We start from the raw sequence: 19,164 nt of genomic DNA, 5'->3' as shown, positions 1-19,164 counted from the left end.
CAAGAAGTTAATCTAAGTCCAATTAGTTTTTGAGAAAGGGAGAAGTGAGGGGTGAAGGTTTCCAGGCTAAAGAATTTGCCAGATCCAGCATCCCCCCCTGCTGTGCCTCCAGCAGCAATGAGATGAGCCCCCTTTGCGCAGTGCCTGCTCTTGACCCAGGGCCAGAGCAGCCAACTGGGGGCTGAGGGGACATAGCTGACCCTCCAGCTCCTCCTCAGATAGCTGGTAACTCCAGGAAGAAAGAGGGGGACTGGGGTGGATGAGGGTTCAGGTTATTTCTTTCCCATCCCACTTCTTCTCCAAGGCTGGGAGGAGACTTCTGGGTCTGCAAGCCCAGTCTGTGCTTACCAATGTCCTTAAGAATGACAATTTAAAAAAAAAAAAAAAAAAAGAAAAAAGATATGCATAATTAGGTGTTGTCCGTGGAAGGAGCGGGAGGGGGCAGGTTCCAGACTGAGACAGAAGAGGGACTCTGCCCCTGTGTTTGCTCATCTGGAGACCACGTCCACTCAGCGTCCCTGCACGAACTCTTTGTGCTGTTGCTCTGTCATCAGTTGACACAGATGTTGAACACGGGGATGAATTCAGCGCTGCAGAGGACAGGAGGGCACACGCAGGCATGCCAGGGCTAGGCCCGGTGCTTGGGGAGCATGTCCAGCAGGAATTCCGCAATGCCAATGAAGTAGACGACTTGTGCAATGCCAAAGAGAGGAGCAATGACCAGGGCTCGGCAGTATGCCCCTTTCAGGAAGGCCATGGGCCCTTCCTTCTGCCAGATCTTCCTAGGGAGAAATGGCACAGACAGATAAGTGCCTATCCCATCCCACCCCTCCACCATGCCAGGAGAGCCTGCGGCCATGCCCTGGCTTTCTGCCTCCTTCCAGAGGCTAATCCCAGGCAAGCACTGTCACCTGGCACTGCCACCACAGCAGATCATCCACCACCCCCCACATGCTCTGTGAATGGCCATGCAGGAACATGTCCCATGCCTATGTCTGGCCAGAAGCAGAACCATCTGCCTTGGTCTGGATGTACAGCTAAGACAACCCCGTGCTTGCATCAAGAGGTCCCCGTGTTCAAAAGCTGAGGGCAACTGCACCGTCAGTATGGGACACAGCCAGACAGCAAGAGACTTTGGCTATTCTGGATGTAACAGCAATACAGAAGCAGAGCACTTGTGTTTTGAAACTCCCTTCATGTCCTGAAGCAGCCAGACCACAGTTTAGCAAAGGGTCACAGGACAGTGCAGCTGGGGACAGCCCACTCAGCGCTCCTGCAGCCGTTGTTCAGAGTGGTCCCAGGAAGGATATGAGACTTAATGCTGTAGGATTTTCAGACAACCACAGCATTGCCTCCCTTTGCAGAAATAAAATCTCAATGTTATGACTGTTGGGGTTTGGACAGAAGCATTTAAATATAAATGCTATATTTACCTTGCTCAAAATAGGGAATAGTTCTCTTTTATATACCTATATATATGAAGAGCATATGAAAGTCATATCTATATATGTATCCATATAGATAGATACATAAAAGCACAAGTTCAGAGGGAACCTGAAGCAGATAAGCTGCTGCTTGGGTCTAGAAGCTGCACTGACTGCCTGGCAGCAGGCAGCAGCAGATGCCCTACATCTGATGTAGTGGCCTGCTTCACAAGGAGCCTTACTTGGTGCAGTCCAGGATTCCTGAGTAGGTGTCCTCATTCACTCCTCTCTGCAAGGACTGCAGCCGCGTTTTGATCACTGGGGAGAGAGAGAGGACAGCGGTGAGCACTGGGAATGTAGCACGTGGGCTAGAGCCACCCTGAAAATAATGTATTTGAAACACAGGCAAAATGAGATCACCAAGAACACAGACCGTTTTCATGTATTTATCAGCAAAACAGGGGAAAACAAACCCATTCCTTTACAAATGGATAAAAGAAAAACACAGCCACCCAAAACCCACTCCCCTTCCCTCACTGTGACCAAGGTTTCCAAGGCTGACTTAAGCTTTAAACTCTTCCAGATTCAAACAGATTTCTGCAAAGTGGGAACTGATTTTCAAATACTCAGCTCCTTCTGGAAGAAGTATCTAAAATATGTGATGTTGCTCTTACATTTCTTCACACCTTGGAGTGTGTGCAATGTTGGGGAAAGAGGAGTTACTTTCTGTTGTTTTTCACAGCAGAGAAACTGAGGTGGTATTTAAGGCAGATGCTGTGGAGCAGGAGAAAGGGCAACAGATCTGAGGCTCCCCCTGGCTGTCCATGACAAGCATGTAAATGGTCCACATTCTATCTCCACATGGAAACGTGCCTTTTCAGGGGCATGTTCACAGCCATTCCTGCGAAGAATGACTGCAATTAATGACACCCTCTCCCTGACTTACCTAACAAGTACTGCAAACCTCTGTGTAAGCTGTGGCCAAAGGTATAGCTCAGCTGAAGGAAAGATCATCTGAGCTGGAGGCAGCTCAGACAGCAGAGTATCTCCTGTACCTCCCTGTGCGCTCATGCTGCAAAGAGGCTGTCACAGTCACCCTCCTCCTCACCTAGCCCACTCATGGGCCTCTGACTCCTGTCACTTGGCACCAGGCGACCAGCACAGGCTATTCAGGACTCACCATCACAAGGATTTACAGCCACCGCAGCCGTACTGCCAGCCACACATCCGGAGAGGAAGGACACATAGAATGGAGCCTTGACATTGGGGTCTTTCTGGCCCAGCTTGTTCAGATTTGCAAACAGTGGGAAGTAAACAATGGAGAATGGGACATCCCTGTGGTGGGGAGGGAGGAAGGGGAAGAAAGAAGAACATGGATGAGCAAAGTCAGAGTGGGACATCAAAGAAAGGGCTGCAAGCATCACGTGTTGGCAGCACAGCTACAAGTGCAACACAGACATCCCAGCTCTGCAGCTGCAATGCAGGCAGGAGCCAAAACTCAGCAGGGGCAAAACTGACGGCACAAAGGTCAACAGGCCCACAGGAGGCATGCAGCCCTGCAGAGTCAATGGCCTTCCCCTGATGTTCAACACTCAACCCCAGCACATTCAGAGGTCAATTGTTTTGTCCACTTTTGTTAATTACAAGAGGTTCGCATTCTGTCCCCCATCCCACTGGGCACTGCTTTAGCTCTGCCCTTGTTAAAGCTAGAGGGGAATCACCCTGTGATAAACCCAGGTAAAGAGTGTCAGAGTGGGCATTGGTCCTTGCATCCAACATGCTCTGCGGGCCAGAACCCATTTCACACTCAGGGGACTCAGGCTGACAGTTTTGCTTTGCTAGCTCACAAGGACTTTTTTACAGTGTTAAAACATGTACCATGGGGGGGGACAAAAACCTTCCACAGAAAGCAGCAGAATTAAACGGTCCAGGAACAAAAAGGCAGCATCCCTTGCTTTCCTGACCATCCCTCCTTTAATGTGCAAAACCTGTGCATGGAAACCAAACCACACCAAGTCCACACCCCCTGAAGCCAACACCCCCTTTGCAGGCTCATCCCCTGGATGGCTGGTGCTTTAGGTTCAAGACTAGGAACACCAGTGCCCTGTGCTTGAGCCCATGCCATCCTACCTTAGCAGCGTGGCTCCCAAGCCCTTGTAGAGTCCCGCGATGCCTTTGCTCCGCAGCAGCTCCCTTGTTATTTGTGTTGCTGTGGTGCGCGTTTCCACCACTGGCTCTGCTGCCCCCGCAGCAGAGGAAGAGGAGAGCTGGGCCTGTGCTGCCATCAACTTCTTCTGTGCCGCTGGGGAGGAGCAGAGAGAGCACTGGTCTGCAAGATGCTCATCAGAGAAGTCTCTTGCTGCCCAGTGCCACAGGAAGAGGCAGATCTCCAGCTGCACCAAAACATGCAGGCTAAGGCCAGCCAGGTGCCCTGCAAGCTTTTGCTCCCAGTCTGCCCACCTCCTTCAGCCTAAGCCAACCCTGCCTGTCCCAGTCTAGGAGCTGGCTGTTGCCACACCACAACGCTGTCAGCTGCAGTCTCCTACTGACTGGTTTTACCTAAGCAGGAGCAGCCTGTCACGCACCACCTCCATCGTGCAGAGAAAAGGAGCTGCTGTGAGCAGGCAGATGACAGTACCTGCTTCCAGCTACACCCAAGGCCCCAATAGGACAAACTAAAGATATTCATAAATGAAAGAGGTTCAACAGTTCCGTTCTTTGCTTGAAAGCAATCATTAATCTAAGGAGTTCCTCAGCCACGTTTATAAACGCAACCTGGTTTCTCCCAGCCTTTTCAAACTGATGCGTTTCTGCTCTTTGGCCAGAAGGTGGAGAGCACGTCAACCTCTAGGCAATCCTCTGGTTGCCATCGGCACACCACAGGTCTCTTGCCACACAGAGAACAGGCTGTTCACAGCAGCAAAAACCTCTTCTGAACCCTCAAACCATGCCTTAATTCCTTCAAACATTTTAAAATAATACGCACAAAGAGGATAAGGTCTGCATTAAAAACAGTGAAGAGAGGAAAGAAAAAGTAAACCCATGATTATTCATGAATGCCACATCAAAGAAGAGATTAGACAAATTGGCCCATTTTCTAGGAAGGGCCACAAATGTAGTATCTAACAGTGTCATGAAGAGCTCCTGGGGAAGTAGGCCATACCCTGGGGTGACCTCTGGAAGAGATTAAGGCAATAGCAAACAGCTCTTTCCCCCAGAGTCTCCATGCCAGACTGGTCTCTGTTCTCGCCAGAAACCTTCCACAGTGTTTCAGCCTAAAGGCTCACACTCCTTCCTGTCTGTCCCTACCAGCTCCTGCCCACAGCTCTGAGAGCTTGACCCCAAACCTCTTCCAAATCCAGTGCGCTGGGAGAATTTTATTTACTGTTTAAGCCAAGAAAACTGCTGCTTTTCTCAGGAGGAGAAAAAAAAAACAACAAACAAAACAGAGAGTAAGAGGGGAGACAAGTCAAGTTGAAGGGACACATCCCCTTGGGAAGCTGTTAGGGAGGTGCTTCAGGGGGGTAGAAGAGAGAGAATAAACATCAGAAAACATGGAGATGGAGGAAGCACCACAGGAAAAGCACTGGATGATGCTAATCTCTTCTTGGGTGCACAGTAACTAGTGTTTTAATTACTCATAAGCCGACCACCCAGTCATCTCTCCTGTCTCCATCCACAGCATTTGCTGTTTCACTTGCCAAGACTATTGCTTTGAGCAAAAAAAAATAAATTAAAAAATAATCACCTTTTATAGCTCTGCCTCTGCAAAGCCATTTTCTAGGAAGGGCCTCTGCAAAACTAGATGAGCAAAGGGTGGGGGGAAATGAGCTGGGAAGAGGAGGAAAAACTTCTGCTACAGCCTGACTCAGGAGAGCAGGGGCAGGTTTTCTCCACTCATTCCCTCCCCCTTTGCTTTTACAGCCCAGTCCCAGCCCTTTCCTCCCTGCCTGCTCAGTGGACAGGGAAGAGAAACCCACGTACCAATTCGCCCTGCATCCTGCAGCTGGATTTTGAGCATCTCCATGGGAGTGGTGACAATCACCTGGCAGGTACCCGCGCCGCAGCCTGCCAGCATCTCCCTCAGCAGCGTCAGCTTTTTCCTGCCCAAATAAAAGAGAGAAAGAGTCAATCAGAGGAGGTGGCCTGGAGTAACGCCAAGGCATCTGAGTGCAGGGAACTCAGGGCACACCTCCGACCCTGGGTGTTACAGAAGAGGCAGGCCCTGGGCCAGGCCAAACTGCTAGGCTTGACAGTTCAGCACAGACCAGGCTTGGCATCTCTGCCAGCATCACCTGATCTGGAGAACAAGACCTGTTTTGGCCCCAGAAAGAGAACACTCAGAAAAAGTCACAAGCCCAGCCAGAAGAGCCCCAGATGGGAACACACAACCCTCTCCATCCCCAGGGAGAGAGCTACAGCTCTCTTCCAGTCCAGCGTTGTCCCCAGTCAGGGCACAGCCTTCAGAAAGAGTATTGCTTCAAAAGGCAGCAGAGGACCTGGGGGTTGGTGGGATGAGCAGCTTTCCTTCTGCCAGCCTAGTCCTTTAAACACCATCAACATCCCCATGAACAAACAAACAGAGACCACAGGGCAAGGAGCAAGGGGGGAAAATATTCAAGTTGCTGCTTTGGAGTTGTCTGACAAAAGTAAAATATACAGCGAACATGAGAGTCATGGAGGCAGTGCCCCTGTGGTTAGGAGCTTCTTCACCTCACCAGCCTTTCCAAACCTGAAAAAGTACCCTTTGCATTAAACTGTTCCTCCTCCAGGGATGGGATGGACCCCCGTCACTGCAGCTTTGTGCATCCTCTGCACTAGAGAGCACGGATTATCAGTGACATGTTCTTGCCTAACAAAATGCAGCACTTCATAGGTTCCTCCATCCTAAAGCCACGGAACAGCCCAGCTAAGACTAAAAGGAGGAACTCAGGATGCAAATGCTCAGAAAGCCTCAGTTTTCAGAAACTGATGAATTTTCACCCTGTAAAAAAATCTCACCCCTTAGCACTAGAAAACACTGAGTTGATTAAAAAAAAAACAATGCCTCTGATCTGCTCTTTTCTAAAATGGGGGGGGAAGCATATATAAATGACACAGCCAGAGAGAAATAGCTTATTTCTGTTTTAAACACAAGTACTACTTTTACTCACCCCAGCCCTGCTCCTGCAGCAATATCTCATCTCAACCTACTCAAGGTGAGCCCCCACACTATGGCAAAAGCAGTCTAACAATGTTAAGCCCTATTTCCTTGCAAAACCAAGCCACGCTCCCTTACCAGGGTGTTTCATATGCACACACACGCAGCACAGCTGTGGCACTGTGGGCCAGCAAAGAAGTTTTAAGGCCAACCCTATAGGAAAGGGAGTGGAGATGTGCCACAAACCTGCTGGCCCAGCACGTCAGCTGGGCCGATTTCTCCACCTCTCATCTTCTCCAGGGAGGATATCAGAGCAGGGGATTAGAGGCACAGAGTCACAACGGAGATTACCAGCAGCTAAATATAGAGCTCTCCTGTGAGGCTTAAGGGAGGAACATTTCACAGTCTCCCCTTTCCAAATTCCCCCATAGATGAGGAGCTGCAAGGAACAATCCCTCCTGCGGAGGTACCCACATGGGCTCTGAAGTGCATGCAGCAAGCTTTCCTAGAGATATGCAGGTATCAGGATCTGCAAATCCAGAGGTCCCCCCAGCACTGACACCTGGAGGTGGCTGACCTGTGGCTCTTGGGAGGCCTGAAGCCCAGCACCAGTCTCTGCACAGCTCAATACAGTCAGCATTAAGGCTGCACAACCCCTAGCCCAGCTGTGGGAGGAAGCAAACCACCCAAAGGAGCTAGCTGCCAGTCCCCCTCTGCAGCACAACAGAGCATCTCCCACTTTAGCAAGACGCCCGGAGCATTCCTGGACCCAGCATCTCCTGGCTTTCATCCAGACTGACCACTTTGGTACTCAGTTCAAAAGATCAGGAAGATTTGCCCTATGTGTTCATCTGTGGACCATTATCCCAGCCAACAAAAGTCAGCCTGGCTTGATTGAACTCCATGGAGCTATGCCAGCGTGACCCAGCAAAGGATTTATGTGCGTGGGTGTATTTTAGAGATGTCAAATAGGTACATCAAAAGTATCTAGAACAAGGGCTTTCAGGTTTTGGTTTGCATATCTTGGGAACTGGGGGGAGTCCCAAGAAAAAACAGCCTAAGATAAGCAAATCTTTTGTCAGGTTTAAAATTTGCCATACAGGAGTCAAACGTCCTTTGCAAAACCTCACCAGTCTGCATATAAAAGGAGTTTGAAAATGGTTCATGTCCAGATGACAAAGGGGTTTAAATATTTAAAGCACCACAGGCCTTATCCTCAGTGGTTTAAAAACCGGCATACCTCAACTAACTTCAAAAGCTGAACACCAGCAAGGATCTGGTCCTACAAATGCAGAAACCACTTTTTATCACAGCAGAGGGTGTTAAATATAACATATACACAATAGCCCCAAAATCTGCACTGGTAGAAATCATTTGTTAAGCTTTTTCAACAGACATGAAATTAATTAGTGACAAATCAACAATGTCAAATTGGGAGGGGAGAAGATTCATAATCTAAATTAGAGTTTCAAACTAGAGCTGAAAAATAAGAAAGTCAAAAATCAGGAACTAGAGGTTTATGAAGAGCTTTTCAAGAGCAATGCATCAGTCCAAAGTTAGGGTCTCTGGAAGCATTGATACATTTATTGATGTCACATGGGAGCACAGTAGGACTTTTTTCAAGTTTCTGAAAAATCTTGACCTGTAGGAGTTGACTGTGCTTGCGCAGGGACTAAAACCAGTCATTCTGGAATGAGGATGACAAGATTTCCAAAAAAACAGGAAATCACTGACCTAAGGAAACATCCATACAAAGCCTTGTGTTTCCATTTGCTACCCAAGAGACTACTGTCCCCAGCTTGGGCATCACCTTCCTCACCACCTCTGCCTCTGGTCTGTCAGCCCAACAGATTGTAGAAAACTCTCCAAGAGTTTCAAACCAGAGAGAGTCAGCTGCTTTCAAACAATTTAAATACCGGGTCTTTGATATGGATTAGGGGATCAACACACAGGAGCTGTCCTTCAAAGGGAAGGCAACCTGTCTGCCACAGCCACAGAGTGACATGCACACAAACTGCCAGTCAGTCTCTTTAACCCAACCCCTGATATTCCAAGAAGCAACAACAAGCTATTTCAACCACACTTCAGAAAAGATGGAGTTATGATGCTGGGAAATGCAAAAGCAAGAAAGTTCCCATTACAAGCTCCCTCTTGCTTCTAGTGCCAGCTCAAAAATGCCTCAGACAAGCAAAACAAAACAATGATATGGGAAAGATCCACCTCAAATTAATGCCATAAAAATAATTTCATAATTATTAAATTTAATTAACACAATAATAATAATTTAATAGTTTAATCTGGATTAAATGTTGCTCTGTCAGATGTTACTCCAGGTATGGTACAACCTACCTCTGGCTGCAGGAATGTTGTGTTGCATGTTTGGACTAAGTCAAAAGGAAGGTGACTCTGTGCCTGCACCCATTACATCAGGTTTGCCCTGGCAGGAGATCCCAAGTATTTTTTTTCCAATAAAAGTGTCTGCGGAAGTGAACAATGGGCAGGGGAACACATCTGGGCATGTTGAACACAGACACAACCCATTTTTTGTCCCAAGACATACACTTGGAATACACCTTCATGAGTGTATTCTGTGATTAAACAGCCCATCTCTAGCTCCCTCTAGATTAACAGTTGAAAGTGCATTTACTTTCTGGCTCACCTTTCATGTCTAAAACTTCAACCCACTGTAATTCCCTGAGCCTCTGTGTGCTAAATAAAAGAGTTTGTCTCTGTGTCATGTTGCCCCGTCCCTCACCCCCCACTCCCAAACGGCTATCCCTGAATAGGCACAGTGAGATTTTCAGCTCTTAACTAGCTCTGTCTCTAGGGGAAGGGCTGGATTCCCCCACCTACAAGTCCCAGTGGGTTGGATGACAGTTTTCTGCACCAAATAAGTGTCTGGACATCCAGTGGCTAAGTACAGGAGAGGCTGCCTTGGCTCACAATGGTTCCTGCCCAGAGAAAGACCAAAGCACAGTGTGTGCAAGGTGACACTGCAGCTCAGCACCAGGACTATCAGCAGCATCCCTCCTACCTAAATCAAGAACCTCACTTCACAGCTTGTCTATGAGCATTTTGCAGCTGAAGGATCAACCAGGCCATGCAATGGCTACTTAAACAGGTGCCACAGAAGAGTTGGTCCGAGTATTTTAGAAGAGCCCGAAAGAGGAGAAGATGAAGGAGCTCTGAGGTGACCTGTCAGCTGGGAAGGCAATGGAGAACAAGCTCCAGTGTCCCCATCTGCATGGTAGAGAAGGAAAAATGCCTTGCTTGTCTCAGGATTACAGTTGGCTATTTCTCTTCTCTGAGCAAAACTACAAGGCAGGGGAAGCAGAAAGGAAGAAAATTTGTTGGCATCAGCAAAGACAGAATTAATGCAATCGTGCTGGTCTTCTGAGCTGCTAAGTCAGCAGATTGCCAACCTTTGCTCCAGAACAGCAAACAAAATGAAGGTCAAGATTAAAGAGGACAGGAGAAGTAAGGGAATAACACACCTTGGAGAAGAGCAGCAGGAAGGTCATCCAGGGACACTAGACAGTTTTATGAGCAAGAAATCACTTTTATAAGAAGCCATGAGACATGCAGCCAAGGCAGAGTATTTAACCAAGAATCTGAAAAATGAACAGCAAAACCTGGCAAATACATGCCAAACACAACAGCTATTTGGTACTCAACACTGGAGATAAACATGAAACCTTGCAGGACACTTTAAGGGGACTGTTTTTTATGAGGTGTTTAACACCCAAATTCAAAGAGCACATAAAAAGCAGGCAATACTTATATCTGTCAAAGAGGCTTCACATGCTGAGCACCCAAAAAATCAACAATGTACTTTAAATGCTGATGTACCACTGATTTAAATCTCTTTCTTAACTTCATACCCAAGTGCTTCACACTCAAGTGCTTCACTTAGCCCTAGTGATTCCTTACATCCTCTGCTCTGTTTTAACAGCAGCTGTGAGATTATGGGTTTCTCAACACGTCCAGCTTCAGAAATCCAGAGGAAAAAAAAAATCCCATCTGTTTCCAGCAGCTTGAAGGTTGGAAGTTCCCCTCTCTCTCATGTCCTGCCTTCCCCAGCCATGTGGTCCAGCCAGCACAGAGTGCCACAGGAGCAAGGACCTGCCTGAAGACTCTTCTGTGGGCCACCTCTTCTACTTCTGAGAACTGCAGAGGCCTTCAGGCCAAAATCATCACAAAATAATGTTTGACCCTTATTGCCTTTCTCTATCAGGGTCATAGGATGCTTTTCATCAGGTTTTTCAGTATCTTGGTTTTCCTCCTTTCTTTCATGGCATAGCAAGGGGATTTCTAGCACTCATGCAACTTACCCAGGCCTCCTAAATGACCAGGACAGCCTGGGAGGACCAACACAGTTTTGTTTCCCCATGAAACAAGAAGCTGTAGCAGTAGGCTGTCATAATGGTCTTGACATCAAAATAGAAACAGGCAAAGAAGCAGAAATGAAGTCCCCTAGCCTGTGAGCACACATCCTTCCTGCACCAAAAGGAGGGGAAAAACATTGTATGGGCAGGAGTGCCCACCTGCCCCAGTCCCAGGGTGGAGAGGGCTGCAGGAACAGACATCTCCAGACTGAAGGAGATGGGTGCACCAACAAGGGTACGAGGTCCCACTGCCACAATACTCTACCTCCAGCAGCATCCAAGAGCACAGCCAGGGAAAAGGGAGTCTAGCACAAACATGCAGTGATACATCCCCAAAATGCCCTTCCAGCAATTTGCAGCCAGGAGCTTCCTACGCCACAGGTGGTGTTTTCAGTGAAGCAATTTGAAAACAGGCTTTATGCCACTTTTTTTCCTAGCAGTTTAAAAGCAAGTTCATTTCAACACTAAGTTTTTCAAAGGATAAAAAAAAAAATAATGCACATTAAAAGTTGTTGTATAACTTAAGGCTATTTTGGATCATGCTGGATTTGCCACACCCTCTCTGGTCCACACATGCTTCTTCCACTTGCACATGGAGGACACACTCAGCATATTTTAATCAGCAAATACTGATAGAACATGCATGTTTTATGAGACGAGGATCTCCAATTCATGCAACACATTTCAAGCAAGACAAGTACTAGAAGCTTAGCAACAAAGGCATTCAACGTCAAACAGGTCTAGAAGACTTTTGCAGCTCTGAGTCAGAAAAACACCAGAGCATCCTTTGGGATGCTGGCCTAAGAGCACAGCATACTATGAATGTACAGGAGATAGTTTGGTTTGTGTAAAAAGGACTTTGGTGGAGCTGAACCAAGATCTTGGTAGCTCACCATGAAAAAAACAGCCCCAAGTCTTATACTGAGCCTAACTGCCTCAGCTGTGCTTTACACTGTATAACACCTTGACTGTTGCAATTACATATCCAGAAATGAAACCACATCAACATGCCAGGCAGCTTGAATCTTCACCTTTCTAACCCCAGGCTATTTTGTGGTTCATACCTAGGCTTTGACTGGAGTTGCGAAATAGGTGGCCCAGCCTTGCGATGTGCTAGCAGGTATGTATCCTGTTTTGCCCTGGGTAGGAGAGGCGCTCAGGTTCCAGCACTGCTAATCCTGCCCTGTCTTACAAAGGCAGCTGGGGAGGAGGGGACAGAAGCATCTCAAGGGAGAAACCTGCAGAGTGCAAACAGCTTGGAAAGAGGGAGCAAGAATAAGGCAAACCCTTGGGGAACAGACAGCTTTGTGACTCGATGAAATGATCCCTCACCATTACTCCTATTTGTCACATGTGCTACATCCTGTGAACTGCCAAAGGCAAGGCAGCATGCAACAACTGCAGCACAGCCAGGCACAGCCCCTCAGGCAGGTTACACACTCCATCCCCAGGCTTGGGATTTCCTTGGCATGGAGGAAAAGGATCCCAAAATAAGAAGTTGCCCTGCAGTTTCTAAAGGCCCTTATCCTCACTGGTAACATCATGGCCTTTTCCATCACCCCTTGGTCTTCATGCACTATGCAAGGTCACAGCATGCACCAGACATTCCAGCTAGATCCCAGGTTCATAGTCATTAACAAGCCACAGCCAACCTGCAAGGCATTTTCTTTCCCATCGCATCTTGGAGTGACATTTCTAGTTAGAAAGACCTTAAACCATACATCACAGCAGTATCAAGGCTCTGCCTATCTGTCCAGTTCACACTAGCTATCCTCACAAGCAGAGCTGACCAGATTTCATTCATCCAAGCCTCCCATGGTGGTTGAATGAGATGAGTGACCCCAACTCCACGTTCTGCCTAGCTCTTATCACTTAACTCTGGCACAACCTTTCTTTTCTTTAAAGGAGTTAAAAATGCTTCACGTTGAGACAAAAAGCCTCCCTGCTAGCTGAGTGGCAATCACACTCCTGCTCCAGGTCACTGTAATGCCAGTCCCATCAGTGCATATGTTTTAGGAGAACAGGGTGTCTTACTCTTGGCAAAAATATCTACATCATTTATTCTGAATCAAGCACAGCACATCATCCATGTCATGGGGGGATCAGCCAGGAACCCAGAAGTCAAACTGGAAGAAGTCCAGGTGAAGACCTCAGCTTCTCATGGAAACAGCTGCATCCCACTTACCCAAACACCTGGTCAAAGCCCGCCTCAGCACTGAGAGGCAGACACACACATTTGTCCCATGAGGAAGTCTTTACCTCTCATGGTGCAGGGCATGTACTGATAGGCATGTCATGTTTTAATGGCTGAAAAATCACAGCTGTGATTGCTTCTCACAGAACTCCAAATATGTTGCAATGCTGGTCTGATTTCTTCCATGGGCCACTCTCTCAGTGGTGGTACAAGGTGCGGCACCTTGGCACCCTTTCATGTTCCCTATACAACCTACTAAGCCCTCACTTTGTAGGTGGTGGCAAAGAGCTAGCTGTGCTTCCGTCTGCTGCAATATACCAGGGACCGCCATGTTGTCTGCTGCAGGTATGAGACCCACAGCTTGATGGAAGCGAGAAGCAATGAGGACATCACGAACTCCCACTGTCTGAGAGGAGCACAGAAGAGACACTATTTGAAGAGACAGAAAATCACAAACAGCTGCGAGCCGATGAGTCATACAGACATATGTTCACTTCTACTTTAAAAGACTCCAGGACAAAAAAATTAGGTACCTGAAAAAACTAGATCCCCAATCTGTGTCAGTCCACAATCTCCACTGAAGTTGTTGAGCCACTGATTTGCAGCAGCCGAGACTGACGTGATACATCATGGGAAGCTGTTTAACCAAGTAATCATGGCAGAACCTTGCATTTTCAGAGAGGCTTCACCCCATGACTGCTGATGGGAAGAGTCAGGATCATAACCCAAGCAGGCTGTTCTCTAACTACTGTCACTAAGGACTGGAGATAGTGCCCTTCACTGGCTGTCTTTGGACAAAGGTCTCGGTCTGAAGGGAGACACAAGTGTTCTCCAAATTGCAAGAGAAATATCTTGGTGAAAACAGCATTAAATATTCAGGGTCCAGCCCCTCTCAACTGCTTAGCTATCATCTTCTACTCACATTTAATTCACATGAACCAAACCCCACTTGCAAGCTAAACAGATAATTTTATTCCTTCAGCATTTATTTGAAGGTCAGCTGCAAGTGCCCTTTGTCAATTTAGATTCACCACCTCTCTAAAACTATTTTCAAGCTGTAAAAGGACAAGAGGGCTGCTAAGTTTAGGGTCTACAGAACTTGACTTGCCATCTTTTCAAGACAGAAAAAGCTTAACAGCATCCAATAGGATGCCGAGGACAAGGGTCCTCCCAGCAGCTGTCTGAGCAGTGATCAGTGCCATTGGGTTCCTCTCAAATATTCTGCCTACAAATTCTGGATCTGCTAACCTTGGCTTAGATCTGGGACTATTTTTAGAAGCTTGAATAAAAAGCAATCATCCAGTTGAGTGCTTTTCACTTCCCATTTTAGACATTACATCCTTAGCCCACATGTAATCACCGGCTGAGCTGTTCAAGGTCAACTCATATTTCAGTCATCGCATCACCCCATTCCACCTTTGTCCTGACATCTTACCAGACTTGTCCCAAGAGCTGGTGTCTTTTAAGCTGACATGAAAGGTCTGCACCCCCAACTCACCCATCTTTGGAGAGGTGATGCCGGAAGAAGTCATTGGCTGCCAGTTTGATAGCCTTTTCCGGTGTCACTAGAGTCAGGTTCACTGCAGCCCCTGGGTAAGGAAAAGAGGAAAAGGCCATTGGAGAATAAGAATGAAGGAATCATTAACTGGATCCTTCAGGAATGTGTTGTAACTCCTGCTCAAAACCAAGGAGTGATGAAGGAGAGCTCCCAATGCACCAAAGGGGTTTAGAAACATGAAACACCACTGAAAATTAACAGGATTTCTGCCTTCCAATACCTTGGTTTTTTTAAAATATCCCCTGATGTGATTCTACTCCATTTGCAATACGTTTTTTGTAATTTCTTTAGCTTCAATACTACTGCCCACCATGCATACACACACACTCTTCTCTCATTCAAGGATGCATTCCTATGAATCCCGAAGGATGCAGATCAGGCCTTCAAGAAAGGAGTACAAGTTGGATTAATAACCAGTCCCAATTGTTTTGCAAATATTTTGCAATGCTGAGAAGCAAAAGTCCCCCAACCCCACCTTCTTGCTAGTGTCCCTGCCCCACCGCCACCAAAAGCAGAGCAGCTTGTTTACCAGGCAGCCCAGAAGAAGCAGACCCACTGAAAGACCTGGAGGCTGGTTGAAGTCAACTGGCTCATCTGCACAGAAGTCAGCCAGCTCTTGACCAACCCTTGGAGTTAAGTGGCTTCCCTTGCATATCACCACTGGGTGTCACCCTCAGAACAGCCATCGTTGAAGTGGCTTTTTATCCACCACAAGCTGCAGAATGCAGAAATTCCCCTCTGAGCACCACGGCAAGGCTTGCTGGCGACCTGGGGTATAAACAAGCCACCCGTTGGAGTGCCCTTTTGTTGGGAGCAAAAAACAGCAAATCCCTGTATTGTGCCTGCCACAGAGAAAGGTCTGCATGGCCTGGCTGGCTGCTGTGGGCCATGGACACCAGCATTAGTGCAACCCAGCGGCTGGGAGGCAGCTTTCAAGCTGCTGAGGGGGAAATGGGGTGAGGGGAAGGCCAGTCCCTTCTGACAATACTGGGGTTTGCGCCATTAGATTAATGCTCCAGAATATTCTCCTCCCTTTAGATCTTATGGCTCAAAAAGTCCTCCAGTGGATGACCACAAGCTCTCCCTGTCTGCACTGAAGGATACTGAGCTCCAAGCCGTCCAGAGGAGCTTTGCCTGAGACTTGCAAATGGCCTGCAAACACCTTTGTAAGGACAGACACAAATACTAGGGCATACCTTTTGCATTTACGCTTGCTGTAGAGATTTAAACAACTTGTCCCAAAGCTCCATTTTCCAAAAAGAAGCAGACAGAGAAGCCTGCACTCCCACTAGGCTCCGAAGACCTGTCCGGGTTCATTTTCAGGAGGTTTGAACACAAGTTGACAGGAGCTATAAGGGCTCAATACACCTAAAGAAAGGCAACTCAGTCCTCTCTTGCTCAGGATGGACTCCACTTCCTCCAAAACTTATTAAAGACTCTTAAATTAGACATGGAAAGACATAGGTTTCTGGGGACTCTCCTCAGATTAGGAAGCAAAGTCGCAACCGGGACTTCTGGGACTAGTACAACTGGGACCAGGACACGGGAATCCTTGGCTCCACATCCTCTGCTCAGAGGATCTCCATCATGAAGGAAATTGCAGCAAGAAAACAGACAGCCTTTGCTGGGCAGGGCTGGGCACATGTTCCTCCCTTCTGACCGCCACGTTCAGATTTTGCAGAAAATACAGACTAATGCTGCCTTGTAGCAAGCTAAGACAATGCATTCACTCCACACTGTCCATGACACCCAACAAATGCCATCATCTTCTACAGGAGCCAAGTTAACTAGTCAGGGAGCAGGGTAGCCCTCTCACACTCCTTTGTTTTTGCAGACTTAAGTGTACTACTGATTGCGCTGCTTCAGTTTTATGTGCTTCCTACACATCATGTCCCCCCACCATAGCTCTTGCATGTGATGAGAAACCACACAGACATGACCCTCATGCTCTACCTCCACCTTTTGATGTCAAACATATCAGGATCTAGAAAGTAAATCCACAAAGCCTGATTTTTAAGTGGAAGTGGCTACCCATGAAGTGTTTCCTCGAATGCCAAGTTGAAGACAACTTCAACCCCACTTCTAATGGCTAGAAAGTAAAACACCTGTACATTACTGACATGCAGCACGAATAACCATTTCCTTGCAAAAACAAGGAGAGAAAGAAAAAAGAATAAACCCGCTACTCTAACATCAGTGCAAGTGTTTCATTGAAAGAAAGAAAACAAACTCCAGAACATCAAGCAAGAAAGGTAAGCTAGAAGTATGCTTCCACGTGCTCCTCCAGCAACAAAGAGGCTTTCACAGCAATTGCTCCTTCAATTGAAAATAAAGGAGAGGGTAAAAACACACATAGAAAAGTTAATGAACCTGGGGTTTCTCCTACATCTCTGATATTTTCAGTAAAGCTGCTTAGCAGAGAATGGATAATCCCTGTCCTCAATAATCCATAACAGCTTAAATTCACTGGAGGAGGAGAAATTAGATACTTCAGCTGCTGGCTGTATGCTTTCCACAGCATTTTCTACCATTTTACAAAAATATCACACCTCTTCAATTTTAGCTATGCCAATGACTCTATTTCCGTAATTAAAGCTAACCTTGGCCTACAGGCAACGCCACGTGTACCAGAAGCAAAGACAGACAAACAGAATGCAAAAATAAATTGCAATAATTAAAATATAGAAAATATTTTGAAAAGAAGTACAACTGAACTTGTGTTCTCTTCTCACCGAGCCTTGGGTTTTATATATATACCACCAGCAACCTACATAACAAGGGGATTGAGTGCCCAGTGAGGCACTGGTGCATGTGAGAGGTATTATTAGCAGAGGCCAGGGAAGGCTGCCACACTACTGCAGCTAAACTGCAGCTACCCCCAAACATCATCAACAGCACAAGGCACTTCCCCAGCCTGATCTAGGCCTTTGGCTCCCACCAGGTAGGCTAAACAGCTGGTCTGCAAACAGCAGTGGGACTTTCCAGGATGCATGCTGGGATCTATAGGTGGCTTCCGGATGGACTGTAGCAAGGAGCACAGAGAGCACTTCTCCAAGGTCCCCTTCCACCAGTGTCAACATGGTCCAGGAGCCCACAGGCACCATGGATTCATTTACTTGTCACCCCTTAAGCACAGACAAGGCTAGACAGCACCATGCAGCTTTGAGGGACTACTGGTACCTAGATGTTACAGAAAAAAAGCACGAGGAAAAAAAACTTCCTCTGCTTCCTCCCCCACACAAACCTAAGAATCCCTGTAACTTTTGGGGAAGAACTTGAGAGAAATGTTGGGATTGCCTCATACATCACACAATTCACTATGGGCTACTCATAAAGAGCAAGGAGTGTCTGCCCACACACACCCCTTAAGAGATGATTTGCAGAAAAGCATCCTATAAGCTCAAGCCTCTCTCCTGTCCGCACTGAGGAGCTTTGATTCACACATGAAGGAGACCTGAAGTCACACAGTGGAAATGGCAGCACCCAAGCAGACCCTTTCTGTACTCCAACAGAGACAAAGTGCTCTGCAAGGACGACTGACATGCTTGTGACTCCTCCATGGGGCACAGCAGCTGTCACTTCAGCACATTAACATATAATCCTCCCAATTTCAGCTTAAAGGCTGAAAATAAGAGCTTGTGAGTCACACAGCAACTTCTGCTGGAGAGCTCGGACAGATGGAGGGAGCAGAAACCAATCCCATCATCTGATTTCCATCTTCCCCTGACTGCAAGGCTGAGCCATCTCTTTACCTTCTTCCTGGAAAAGTACTCGCATTCTTCACAATCTTGGAGGTATTTTATCTGCCTATCCTCTCCCTGACAGGGAGGGAATGGCTGTTAATGTCAGCTCACGAAATTGAGGCACAGAGACCAGGACTGCTGTACTCGGGAGGACTCCTCTTTGCACCCTGGCCATGCTGAAATATCTATGAATTTCTGGAAGGAGAAGGAGCTATTCACAAAAGCCCTCTCCAAACCCAGCTCGCCATTTAATAGTGAGAGGCAACAAGTAAATTCAAGCCACTATCAGCTCTCTGAACAGAGGCGGTACAAAGTTAGTGGGACATGGACCAAGCTGACCAGATTCATTATGGCTGGGAAAAGCAAGAGCTATTGAAAACCCTCTGCACCCTTTGAGATTTCTGCTTGGGAGTGAAAAGTGGCCTGGAGATGCACATCCCCTCCATCACCCTAAGCCTTACAGGACTGAGCTGTCTCTCCCAAAATCCCTAACAGGTTCTACAGTCTCCTCTGTAAGTTTCCAGGAACAGCTTCTTCCTTCTGCTCCCCAGCAAGCAGCCTACCACTGCATATTTACAGCCAAAGTTAATGCATGCTCCGTTCCTGGCTAGGAACACAGAAGCAGCCAGCTTCTGGGAAAAAATCAAGGGCGAACACGTCACTGCTAGCATTGAAGATGGAGCTTGCCAGGGTTCCTCGGGGTTATTTGTCTTTTTGCCT

General features: G+C 47.3%; 1 protein-coding gene across 1 annotated transcript in view; it reads right to left on the bottom strand.

Annotated features, from left to right (window-relative positions):
• Positions 1 to 628: 628 nt before the first annotated feature.
• Positions 629 to 19,164, bottom strand: part of SLC25A22 (solute carrier family 25 member 22) — a gene marked incomplete at its 3' end in the record, with an annotated part of 43,886 nt that continues 25,350 nt past the window's right edge. Inside the window, exons 5-10 of the mRNA XM_082485814.1 lie at positions 14,642 to 14,732; positions 5,409 to 5,527; positions 3,555 to 3,726; positions 2,605 to 2,759; positions 1,667 to 1,742; positions 629 to 782 (exon numbers count right to left, since the gene is read on the bottom strand). Coding sequence (XP_082341940.1) covers positions 629 to 782; positions 1,667 to 1,742; positions 2,605 to 2,759; positions 3,555 to 3,726; positions 5,409 to 5,527; positions 14,642 to 14,732 — 767 coding nt within the window. The remainder of the gene's footprint in view (positions 783 to 1,666; positions 1,743 to 2,604; positions 2,760 to 3,554; positions 3,727 to 5,408; positions 5,528 to 14,641; positions 14,733 to 19,164) is intronic.

Source organism: Vanellus vanellus, assembly GCF_965231255.1.
Source record: "Vanellus vanellus genome assembly, chromosome: 6".
Taxonomy (NCBI): domain Eukaryota; kingdom Metazoa; phylum Chordata; class Aves; order Charadriiformes; family Charadriidae; genus Vanellus; species Vanellus vanellus.
This window is presented reverse-complemented; position numbering and strand designations above follow the sequence as displayed.